The sequence below is a fragment of the Saccopteryx bilineata genome, chromosome 2 (genome assembly GCF_036850765.1).
Source record: "Saccopteryx bilineata isolate mSacBil1 chromosome 2, mSacBil1_pri_phased_curated, whole genome shotgun sequence".
Classification (NCBI taxonomy): Eukaryota; Metazoa; Chordata; class Mammalia; order Chiroptera; family Emballonuridae; genus Saccopteryx; species Saccopteryx bilineata.
Genome location: NC_089491.1, coordinates 55111603 through 55124692, shown reverse-complemented (window position 1 = coordinate 55124692; position 13090 = coordinate 55111603). Strand labels below are relative to the sequence as shown.

Below are 13090 nucleotides of genomic sequence, written 5' to 3'. Positions count from 1 at the left end.
GAATCTAAATTTCCTAGATTTTTAAATTTCATCCATCACCCTCGACCCCGTTCCTTGATTATATTGCGGTGTATTTTCCTGGTTTCCTAAAAATTGCAGCTAAACGATGACTCCTCACCGTTGTCTTTTCCCTCACTCCTCATTGCTTCCTTGCTACCTAGCTTTTGAGGCTACCTCTGCTTGTCATCAGCAACTTAAAAATGCTTAGTCTACCCTTCTGCCTCCTTCAGCCCTGTATTTTCCCAAGATCTATGTGCATCCTCCCTCTCCTCCAGAACCCCTTGCTCTATAGGTATTCTTCTCCTTCCTCCCACGCTGGACTTTCCCACCTTCCTGGGCCCAACGCTGGCTGTTGAGGCCTCTGTATCCCTCCCTCCAGCTCTCAAATGCCCCAATTACAAACTCCTCCCACAAGGGTCCAAGGTCCTCCACTCAGTGTTTCTTCACAGAATGTTCCCTCCCAGACTTTTGGAGGCCGGCTGCTGCGATGACCAGCTGTTTATGTTTCCTAGGATTCCAGGCTCTTTCTCCAAAACTTTCTCTCTCCTAAAATCCTTCCGCCAGATTCCACTCACTGACCGGCAAGATTTCTGGGCACAGGTGAGCTTTACAATCTTTGTTGTAATTTTGCTGAATGGATTTGTTGATTTCACTGCAGGTTGTTTTTCCTCCAAAAAATGCCCACGACTTGGAATGCCTCTTAGTCAGATTGAGGAGTTTTCTAAAATGCATTTAACCCCTAGAGATTTGGATTGAAGTGGCTTGGGACATGGACATTGCAATGGTTTAACAGCTTCTGGGGGAGGTCTAATGTATGTGTCTAGGTTTGAGGATTAGTACAGAATCGCCCAACCTATCTATGCTCTTATTACCTGGAATGTCTCCGAGTTTCCCTTGAATCTTTGACAATGCAGCAGACCACCCTTTCGGAGCCTTTGACTCCTTGTCCTCAGCCCTAATGCATCGCCAAAACAACAGGAACAAAATGTGCCTTCAGGTCTTTCCAAGAAAGTTGCTGGGAAACTTGGCAATGCGTCTGGGTCTGGTAAACTGCCAAAGGAATTTTAATTAAAAAAAAAAAAAAAGCTAGAAGAGCCCAGGCTGAAAAAGACTCCAGGGTGGTCACAGTTTCTAACATTTGCTGATGAACTGTAAACTGCCCTGGAAACTCTGATAACATAACATTGCTGGGCAATTAACCCTGTACTCACACTGGTGTTTCTGTCTCAATTTCCATGCTAGTTTTGATTACTGAAGACCACAGCTGGCCTTCCATGTCTTCTAGTCTGAAGCAGTCATTTTACGGATGAGGAAAACGAGGCTAAGGGAGATGTAACATAACAAAAGTCATCACACAGCTAAATAGGGGAGGAGGGAGGCAGGAAACCCAGTCATCGTTATGAGAATTCAGAGTTCTTCCAGACACACCTACAAATCACCTGTTTCACAATCTGCTTTGGAAATGTCACTAATAATTCTCAATGTGTAAACTGGTAGTTTGGTGAATGCCCAAGAAAAATTAAATTTTGTAAAAAAGCAAGTGCTAGTGGTAATCGATGATTGATTATTCAGCTCAAAAAATGGGAAATAATTTGGGAAAATGACTTTATTTCTAAGCTTCTCCATAAATCTCACAGAAGTATGAGTTTTAAAAGTGCAGGTTTAATGCTTAGTTCTGAATCTGGTACGTGGTAAGTGTGGAATTTGTGTTCATAGTTATTTTATTTATTTATTTTTGTGTGGCAGAGACAGAGAGAGTCAGAGAGAGGGACAAATAGGGACAGCCAGACAGGAAGGGAGAGAGATGAGAAACATCAATTCTTCATGTGCTTCCTTAGTTGTTCATTGATTGATTTCTCATATGTACCTTGACTGGGGGGCTACAGCAGACCGAGTGACCTCTTGCTCGAGCCAGTGACCTTGGGCTCAAGCTAGTGAGCCTTGCTCAAACCAGATGAGCCCGTGCTCAAGCTGGTGACCATGGAATTTCAAACCTGGATCCTCCACATCCCAGTCTGACGCTCTGTCCACCGCGCCACCGCCTGGTCAGGCTAATGAAAGTTGTCTTTTCCAAAATCAGCATGCTACAAAACAGAAACAGAGTGATGCCATCACAGTTCCCTTTTTGACTGAGTGAAAATGGAATTTTGCAAATTTTAGCTGTTGCGTTGATTAAGGACTTAGTTCATTTTGTTTGAATGTGTGTTCAAAAAATTTTTTTCCATAAAAATCTCTTGGTTTTAACTCCAAAGTTCATATTTTATTAACCAGTGCCAACCAAGCTGGTGTAGTTAGCCACATTTTATCTGTGAACTTGGAAAAGTGAAACAATCAGATAAGACAGGTGACAAGGGTTTGCTTATGTATTCATTCAAAACAACTAGAAGAAATCAAGTGAGAACCAGACATTTACATTACATTTGCCATGAGTATATTGTCTACCAATGTTATTTGTCCCGTAAATAATCAGAGAAATGTGATCAGTTTAGTTATGTATGCTTTTAAAGGAAACTTTAAAATTTTCTCTATAGTTACTATACAGTTCAGTAGCTAACAAATATATTCTACATATGCCTGAGACCTTCTTTGATGCAAGCAATAAAAACAAATTATAGCAAGTTTAAGCAGGAAAGAATTTATGGACAAGATCAGGATGGTACAAAAGGTAGTGAATTCAATGTCATGAGGTCCCCCCTCAGTCTAGTCTTTCTTTTTCTTTCTACTTCATTTATTTTTCAGACTTTCTGTCTCAGTTTCTCATTTCCTCCTGGTGGGTTAAGGGTTCCCAAAATGTATCTTCAGATTTATATTTTATAGATACCAACCATCCAAAGAGAGGATGATCTTTCACAGTCCCTATTCCATATTTCTAAGGAAGATTTATTTTGGGTCATAGACCCATTCTTGGATCAATGACCCTTGGCTACATGGACAAATGAAAGAGAAGAAAGATAGCTTTAGCAGGTGACCCTTCTAAGTGGGCTAGGAAGTCGAAGGACAGGTTAGGTGACAACAAATTAAAGATACACAAAATGGCTGTGATTCATTAAGTACCTTTTTTAAATATTTTATTTATTTATTTTAGAGGAAGGAAGAGAGAGAGAGAAGGGGGATGGAGCAGGGAGCATCAACTCCCATATGTGCTTTGACCAGGCAAGCCCAGGGTTTAGAACTGGCAACCTCAGCCTTCTAGGTCGCTGCTTTATCCACTGCACCACCACAGGTCAGGCTCATTAAACACTTTTTAATGATTTAATTTGATCCTCAATGATGATAGGGCACTCTGTACTCAACTCTATCGTATTTTCCACTTTGTAATCTAATTATTATTTATCTAATTTCCTCATTAGACTGTAAAATTTTGTGTTTTTAGTGCATTACATGTGGGAGAGGGTAAAAAAAATATTTGTTGAAAGAATGTATAACTAATATTTTTAGGTAAGAAACTTTGATAAAAACAAAAAACTGGGATGAATTTATACTGAGTAACTGGAGGAAGAGCCTCATTCAGGTAATGAGTCCAAAATCAACCTCTATGACCTCAATCCCTTTCCCAACCACCAGGGCGCTTTCTACATCAAATTGTCCTTTTCTTTTGTCTATCATGTCAATCACTGACATGAAAATATTGGACTGGTGTTTAAAATTGTAAAAACAACACAATTGGAATAAAGGTACAATGCATTTTATAAGAATTTGTTTTTGCCCTCTTGATACTTTGGTTAAGGATCGTTGTCAACTAACTTCAAAATGTCCGTACTTTTCATTTAAGTATTTAAAGTGAGAAAGACTTTTAGTCTATGTTGAGAGTGGCAAAAATAAGGTTTATGTATTTTTTTTTTATTTTAGGTGCTTTATTCCTGAAAATGATATTTGATATGACAATCACTCCTGGAGAGGTGACCGCTTCTCTCATGATTTTGGTGATGGTTTTTGTTTTTGTGAGAGCCCTTGGGAGTAAGGGGAGAAAGCAGGTGTCTCTCCCTGGCCCCTGGTCCTTCCCCATCTTAGGGAATCTTCTTCAGCTTGGAGATCTTCCTTTCCTTACATTCATAGAGATGAGAAAGAAATATGGAGATATCTTTCTCATCAAACTTGGTATGGTGCCTGTCGTGGTGGTGAATGGAATGGAAATGGTGAAGCAAGTACTACTCAAGGATGGAGAGCATTTTGCAGGCAGGCCTAACATGCATACGTTTTCTTTCTTCGCTGAAGGAAAGAGTCTTTCATTTTCAGTCAATTATGGAGAGAGCTGGAAGCTTCATAAGAAAATAGCCTCTAATGCTTTACGAACTTTTTCTAAAGCAGAAGCTAAGTCCTCCACCTGCTCTTGCTTACTTGAGGAACACGTCATCGAGGAAGTTTCTGAGCTGGTAAAAGTCTTTGCAAAGTTGACTTCTGAAAATGGCAGCTTTGAGCCCAGAAGTGCCATCACGTGTGCAGTGGCCAACGTGGTCTGTGCCCTTTGCTTTGGCAAGAGATATGACCACAGTGACGAAGAGTTTCTTAAGATAGTTAAAACTAATGATGATTTACTCAAGGCCTCCAGTGCAGCTAATCCTGCCGATTTCATACCATGTTTTCGCTACCTTCCACTGCAGATTATAAATGCTCCTCGAGAGTTTTATCAGGCCTTGAATCAGTTTATTGCCTTACATGTACGAGATCATCTTACCACATATGATAAGGTAAGTTAAATTCATGGCAGGACAAGGGATTTGGTGAGAAGCAACAGATAATGGTATGTGTTAAGTACCCAGAAAGTTGTATGTGTTCTTCCTTCGTTCTTTTCTCTATACTTTTGTCATAATGACCCTTACCCAAACTATCATGAACTGTAAGTTCAAATCGGTGATATTATAGGGCAGTGTTTCTTAGTTCTCATATAGGGATCCTAGGAAGAGTTCTGAATTCTTTGAGACCTCAGATATTTCCTCAGTCTGTGGATAAGGTAATACTTGAATTATCACTCTGTAGTTGGCTGATGAATGATTACCATGTAAATGAGTCCCTTGAATAAATGAACCAATGATTTTTGTCTCTCCTCTGTTGCATATGAAACTATGAGGTCTTAAAAGTATCAACATTTTTTTTAAGAAAGTGTTTTGAATAATTATAAAAAATATGGCCTGACCTGTGGTGGCGCAGTGGATAAAGCATCGACCTGGAATGCTGAGGTCACCAGTTCAAAACCCTGGGCTTGCCTGGTCAAGGCACATATGGGAGTTGATGTTTCCTGCTCCTCCCCCTGTTCTCTTTCTCTCTCTCTCTCTCTCTCTCTCTTTCTCTCTCTCTCTCTCTCTCCCCTCTCTCTCTAATAAAAATGAATAAATAAAATCTAAAAAAGTAAATAAATAAAAAAGAAATAATTAAAAAAATATATTGTATAGGAAACTTCCACTTTATCGTCTTCTTCATGCTTGAGTCACTTTACTATATAGATATAAACTTTGAGATTATGACACATGTAGAAAGTTTCTTCATGCATTATAGGTGACAGAAGTAGACCTTTTTGTAAGGCCACTCAAATGTTTTTGGTCCAATTTAGTGGTCCACAGAAAAGTAAATTTCTCTTGAATTATATATGTTCTAGAAAGAATCCTAGCTCTTTGGAGGCCAATTTGTTGAGATAATGGCAAAATGAAAAAAATAAATACAAAAAGGTAGATAATTGAACAAATGAAAAGGTGTAAGGTGTTAAGTCCCTTCCAGTGCAGAAGAAGAAGCAGTAAACAATACATTCCAAGGTACTTGCTGGGAATTTTAGAACAAATACAGACATAAAAAATTTGTGAAGTCATAAGTTTTTCTTCCTAATCCATAACCTACCTCAGCCTCATCTCTTTCTGCATGGTGATTACAGTAAAATTCTTACAGTGGGTTTGGTAACCTCTTATTATATTCATTGCTCAGCAATTTCCCTATAGTAAGTTAATATTTAATTTTTTTTAACTGTGCTTCCAGACATAGGTACTTTTTTATTGATTGAAAGAAACATTAAGAAGAAAATTGAGCTTGGTAACTTGATTTTCTAGTCTACATTCTTTTAAAATTGAGCATTACCATTGACAAGCAAAATTGGTAGTGAGCTTTAAAATGATCTACTATAGACCTTATATTCCTAGGCAAATTGATTTCATTTTACATTGCATGGTGCAAGAGATTCATATGTCATGTGAGATGTAGGTAGGGATCAATAATCATACCAAGATTTGTCTCCTCAGGACCATATACGAGACATTACTGATGCTCTGATTAATACATGCCACAACAAATATGCCACTACAAAAACAGCCACCTTAAATGACGCTGAAATCATAAGCACTGTGAATGACCTCTTTGGAGCTGGTATGTGAGAGTATTTGTCAATATATGAGGCAAATAGGATTAATTGAAATATTTTTGTGTTCTATTGTTTAAACGTTCACAATTGACCCTTTGTGTACTTATCTCACTCTGTATAAATAATTTGACATCTTCCTTTCTTCCCATGTCATTAAGAAAATTCTATTTTCATTTTAGGAGTAAGGAATTGAGTTAATCATGCTCTCCAGTTCATGTACATGAACATCATTGTTCATGTTGCACTTGACCTTGTTTTTTGTTTTATTACTCATTATCTCTACATCCTGCTTCCAACCCATTGACGTTTATTCTTAATTTGTTTAAAAAAGTTGCTTAAAGTGGTTTTTTAAAAATTCTTATAAAACAGGCTTTATATTGTTATGCAATACCGTGTATTCTTATATTATCATGATCTTTAGTTTATGTAAACAACGTTGCTATTTACATGTCAACCTATTTTTAACATTTTTGGTGAAGCTTTGTATTTTTAAGATCCAATCATGGTTACTGGGTATATTTCTAATTTGCTGCTTCAGTCAGTTGCTTAATACTCCATGGATATATCCCCCACATTTTACCTATCTGTGGTCTCTAGGGTGGACACCTGTTTTGTTGATAGCTCTTATCCTGCACAAATAATGCAGATATTGGATATTTTGCTAATGCTAAGATTGCCATCTTTGTCCAAAAGTTTTGCCTCCTTTGGAATTAGAGCCTTATGCTAAGAAGCAGGGTTTCTGGGTCACCTATAAAAGGATTCTTGAGTTTCTCATACAGATTACCAAAATCCTATTTAGAAAGATAATCTATACTACTACCCTATTACTCTCATTCTTAAATTTCATATTTTGTCATCCTTTTTACCTACCAAATTTTTGATAGTTCCGGTAAGATATGAAACTGAAAGAAGCAAATTCCCTTAGAACCCTGGCCAGCAAAGTGCGGCTCACCAGCCACATGCGGCCCTTTGGCCCCTTGAGTGTGGCTCTTCCACAAAATACCATGTGCGGGTGCTACCTCAATAAAGAATGTACCTACCTATATAGTTTAAGTTTTAAAAAAATTGGTTCTCAAAAGAAATTTCATTCATTGTACTGTTGATATTTGGCTCTGTTGACTAATGAGTTTGCCGACCATTGCTTAGTATAACAACAACACTAAAATACTGAAGGTGTTTTAGCAATTTTATTTTAGGTAGACTATTAGTCAAACATATTTTATTTTTTTTATGTCATATTTATTGGCATCTGGATTCATTTTTTTTTAGGATCTAATCATCTGTGTTCCTGACCTTTCTTGAAAGCAAAGGGCATGTTTTTATTTGTGTGATTTTTCCTATGCATATATTCCCACATACCTACTTTGACTCCCCACATACCTACATACACACACACACACACACACACACACACAATACTTTGATCATGATTTGTTTGATGGACACACTGGTTATTTATCATGCAAATGTGATCATGCTATACTTAGCATTTCTTCTTCCAATTATCTAATGCTAAATATTATTGATAGAACTGGGGAGGACATTTATTTAAAGCCTGAACACCACTGAATATGAAAGACTGGGTGTGTGTGGATGTCATTAACACATCAAGTGGGCATTATTTTCATCTTGATTTGATAACTTAATGTATTTTAAAAATATATAATACATAAAAATCCTGTGAAAATCAACAAATATAAAATTTTGGAAATAACAAAAATGACTGGGATATAGATTAGTGTCACCAGATATGCACAACACAGTTAAAAATTATATGAATATGTGCAAAACAAACAACATTCAGTATAATGCATTACTATATAATGCATTCAGTTGCTCAAACATTTTTATTTTGAATTCAAATAAGAGTAATAAAGAAAATTAATAGAATATAAATTTCTACATGTGTCTGTTACTTTTCTAGTGACATGTAATAGAATATTAAAAGAAAACATTTGAACATAAAACCACATATTATAGTAGATAATAGTTACAAACACACTGTTTCATCAGCTTTACCTTATTGTTAACATTTATATTTCAATATTTGATTTTTCAAATTCATCATAGAGATAATTTGACTTCTCCTCTGGATATAGAGTCTCCCAAAATCATTTCTTATGATTTCAATTTTTAGATAATCTACCAAGATAATATGTTGCTTAAGCCTTGATATGAAAAGCAAAATTTATGATGATAACTATATGAGTTCTGCTATATATCTAGATAGTCCCAGGTTTTGGATGTAATGTCTATAATTCTACAATGGGCATAATCAGTGTCTCTTATGCAGTATTCATGGCTTGCTCTTTTTCTTTTGCTAGAGAATAGAGGCAATATATTTTGTATAGAAGTCAATATTTTCACACCATACTGTGCTCTACTATGGTCAGCAACTTCACTTGGACAAGTTACTTTTAGAATAATTTTATTGCAATATAATGTCATGTTGTAAATTTTGTCACTTGGAAACTATAGAAGTACTGGCTTACTATAGATTTCCTTGTACAAAAGATCTGAAAACCAAGTCTTGAGAAGAGACACTTAGAAAGGAGTATCCTCTGCTCTGCAGTTTTATCTAGATGTATTTTTTTACACATTGAGTTGCAAGTTATTTAGCATAAACAAAGGGTTACATCTCAGTGCTTCAGAGCCACCAACCGGAATTTGAGTGCTAGCTTTATTTCTGTGTAACCCTGGTGAAACAGTTAACCATTTCTGTGTTGCAAGTTTCTCATCTCTAAAGTGAGACTAATAATAGCTCCTATCTCAATGACAATGTAATCAAGTGATCAATGTTTGCTAGCATTGTTTTTGATGTGATAATCATCATCACAGATACCTGGAAAAAAGACATGTTGATTTAAATATTAATTTCTGCAGCTAGATTTTATTTTGTAGAAAACAAAAATAGCATCATTAATTTTGACATTTGGATATCACAGAGGTATCTTTACAATTAAGTCAGGCTAAAAAAGCTTTTTAATGTGGAATTTCTGAGTGTTCATTTTCAAGAAGTGATCACAATTTTGATATAATGTTAAAGTTACCCTTGGAAAAAAAATAACATGTGACATCTTTCTTTGCATTTATTTTAGATAATGAAAAGAATTTAGTCAATGTATAAATAATCTCAAAATTGATGATACTTTGTTCAAAGGATGAATTTTTAAACCATAACAAGCACACTAAACATTAGTATTTTACAATATTGAATGTACTCAATTTTCCATTATATGCTAATACAAACTTAGGGCTTTTGGGTATAGTTAAGTCTAAGTTTAAGTCCTGACTCTGCCTCTTCTGGTTTGAGTTACTTTGAACAAGACTACTAATGTTCTTGAAGCACAGTTTTCTCTTCAGTAAAATTAGCATAATTATATATATATATATATATATATATATATATATATATATATGGCCTATTGATAGTTATAGGTTTTGGCCAGTTAGCTCAGTTGGTTAGAGCATCAACTGGAAACGATTAAGGTTGAGGGTTCAGTCTCCAGTCAAGGCACACACAGGAAGCAACCAAGGAATGCACGACTAAGTGGAACAACAAATAAATGCTTCCCTTCCCCCTCCCTTTTCCCCTCCTATCTCTGTCACTCTAAAAATCAATCAATAAATAAAAAAATAAAGCCCTGGACTATGGCTTGGTTGGTTGGAATGTTGTGCCAAAGCACAAAGGTTGCGGGTTCAATCCTTGGTCAGGGCACATACAAGAACAGCTGGATGTTCCTGTCTCTCTGTCTCTCTTTCCCTGCCTCTCTTACATTAAAAAAAAAAAAAAAAAAAGATATAGATGTAGATATATATCTTGGAACAAAGTAAACTTTTAGTGGCCATTTTAAATTTTTATTTATTGATTTTAGTGAGAGAAGAAGGGGGAGAGAAAAAGAGGGAAAGAAAGAGATAGGAACTGTTCCTATATGAGCCCTGATTGGTTATCTAATCAGCAACCTCTGTGCTTCAGGATGGTAACGAACCAAGCTATCCAGCCAGGGCTATAATTATAACTATTACCACATAGATCATAAGCATTATTATAATAATGTAGTGAATTAGTTTCATTATTTTCACTTGTCATAAATAACAACTATGTATTGATTTGATTTGATTTGATTGTGGTTTCAAACCCATAATATTAAATTCATTATCTTAAAACATTTTTAAGTATACAGTTTGTTATATTATATATGTTCACATTGCTGTCCAACAGATCTCTAGTTCTTTTTCAGCTTGCAAAACTGAACTCTATGTCCATTAAACACTGATACCCACACTGACTCCCGCAGCCCTTAGCAACTACTTTTTTACTTTCTAATTCTATGATTTGACTAGATACCTTATATGAGTGAAAATCATATAGTATTTCTCTTTTTGTGACTGACTTGTTTCATTTAGGCTAACATCCTTGAGGTTCTTCTATGTTGTAGCAAGTAACAAGATCTCCTTTTTTAAGATGCACAATATTCCAATACATATATACACCACATTTTGTTTATCCATGAATCCACCAATGGACAAATGGGATGTTTCCATTTCTTAATTATTGTGAATAATGCTGCAATGTAATTGGATGTACATATATCTCTTTGAGACCTTGCTTTCAACTTTTTTAGATCTTTTATACCAAGAAGTGAGATTCCTGGATTATATAATCATTAGTGTTAAAATTTTTGGAGGAACCTCCATACTGTTTTCCATAGTGACTGCAACATTTTACTTTCCAACCAGCAGTACAAAAGGTTTCCAGTTGTCTCCATCCTCACCAGCACTTATTCTTTTATTTTCTCGAGATAATGGCTATCTTAGTGGGTCAGAGGTTAAGCCTATACTCTGACACAAATTTTAATGTGTTATAATTACTTTATTGTGGGTTTATTAATTTATAGTTATATTTAGATTATTTTCTCTGGATTCATAGCATTCAAATATGAAGTAAATTGAAGATACCAATTTTGTTAATAATTTTCTCATGACATTTTATCTCATTTCTATTTCAGGGTTTGAAACTGTATCAACATGTCTATATTGGACCTTTCTTTATTTGATCCAGTATCCAGAAATTCAAATCAAAATTCAAGAAGAAATTGGTAACATGCTTTCAGATAAAAATGTAATTCTTATAATTGCCATTATTCTTATTAAATAAAGAAAATTCTTTCAGATAGAAACATTGGGCTGAAACCACCCAGATTTGAAGACAGGAAAATTTTACCCTACACAGAAGCTTTCATAAATGAAATATTCAGACATGCCTCTTTTGTTCCTTTTACGATTCCGCATTGGTAAGCATATGATTCTTTTTTTGACATAGCAACCAATGGTGGGTTGGGGAGAACGAGGGGTCTAAGGCACTAGAATTACTTTAGGTCCTTTAAAATATGTATTATGTTATGTATTTATATATAATTATATATAAATGTTTGTGTTTTAAATCTTATTTTATTTTATAATTCTCTAATGAAATTTTTACATAGAATAATAACAGCATACTTTGCAAATGTTTTAATAATTAAACTTTGATGTCATTAATTTTCATCTTTAAGGTACTAATTAAGGAGAGAAAAGAATATAGAGGTGCCGAACAATGGATAATACAACCATAATATATTTTTGGTTATAAAATGTCAAACAGAGTCACTTGACTTTCTCCTATGTACCATCTTAGCCACTTACTGATGTGGTTTCATTTTCAGTAGCTTAGAATTTTCTGGGCGATCTGCTAAAGAGGCCAGTGTTGCCACAAATAGATTAAACAGAGTTTCTATTTATAGATACTTGAAAGTTTACTGAACCTTGTACCAGATTCTTCAGCTCACTAATGCATGCCAGTATAGATTAAGTAGGCAAGCTTTATTAAATATGAATGCGGACATCCAAAGTTCTGGTACTTTGAACTATTTTATTCTACACAATTAAAATAAAGAATGAAATTTTTGGTGTTTTTTCTCTTTCCGTCTTTAAATAGTGAGGGAGTGGGAATGTCTCTCATCCTGAGAAGCTGATGTCCAGTGGATAGACCATTGGCCAGGCATGCAGATGCTCTGGGTTTGAGCCCCAGCCAGGGCACACATGAGAGGTGCCCATCTGCTTCTCTTCCCCTCTTTCTCCTCTTACTCTTCCCTTCTTGCAGCAGTGGTTTCATTGGTTCAAGTGTTGGCTGAGGATAGCTCAGTTGATTTAAGCATCAGCCTCAGATGGGGGTTACCAGGGGGCAGGGTGGGGGATCCTGGTCCAGGAACATGCAAGAGTCTGTCTCTCAATCATCTTTCCTCTCACTTAAAAAAAAAAAGAAAAGAAAAAGAAGAAGCTGATGTAAATATGGTTATTGGCACAGCAGTATGTAGAGCCTTCAGCTTTTTTAAAGGGCCAGGCCACTAGTTGTACAGAGTCAAGGGCAGACAGTGAGCAACACAGTTAGTGTCCTGTATTTTGTCTCTCTATTTTGCTTTTTGTATCCACACACAATGCTATCTACTCACAGTGATTTCTTTCCTGCAGATCCTCTTTCTGTTTGAAGTTAATTTTATCTTTAACTTAGTTTTTAGAAACAGGTTTTATTTTATTTTATTGATTGATTAATTTTAGGAAGGCAGAGAGAAGAAAGGGGGTAGAGAGAGTGAAAGAGAGAAACATTAATTTGTTTTTCCACTTAGTTATGCATTCATTGGTTGCTTTTCTTATGTGCCCTGTCCAGGGAATCAAACCTCCCACAACCTTGATGTTTTGGGACGATGC

The 13090-nt window shown here is 35.7% G+C and overlaps 1 protein-coding gene across 5 annotated transcripts in view; it reads left to right on the top strand.

Annotated features, from left to right (window-relative positions):
- The first annotated feature begins 465 nt into the window (after nucleotides 1–465).
- The window catches only part of LOC136324346 (cytochrome P450 1A4-like), a 39342-nt gene continuing 26717 nt past the window's right edge, over nucleotides 466–13090 (top strand). For 3 of the 5 annotated variants that reach the window (XR_010729074.1, XM_066257086.1, XM_066257085.1), the window contains exons 1-5: nucleotides 466–600; nucleotides 3850–4688; nucleotides 6225–6348; nucleotides 11353–11442; nucleotides 11517–11637. Coding sequence is in view for 4 of the 5 variants with exons in the window: in XM_066257086.1 (XP_066113183.1) it covers nucleotides 3867–4688; nucleotides 6225–6348; nucleotides 11353–11442; nucleotides 11517–11637 (1157 nt within the window). In the remaining variant the exon portion in view is untranslated. Of the gene's footprint in view, nucleotides 601–3085; nucleotides 3224–3438; nucleotides 3512–3849; nucleotides 4689–6224; nucleotides 6349–11352; nucleotides 11443–11516; nucleotides 11638–13090 lie in introns of all 5 variants that reach the window. The other 2 variants (XM_066257088.1, XM_066257087.1) reach the window with 2 other exon arrangements.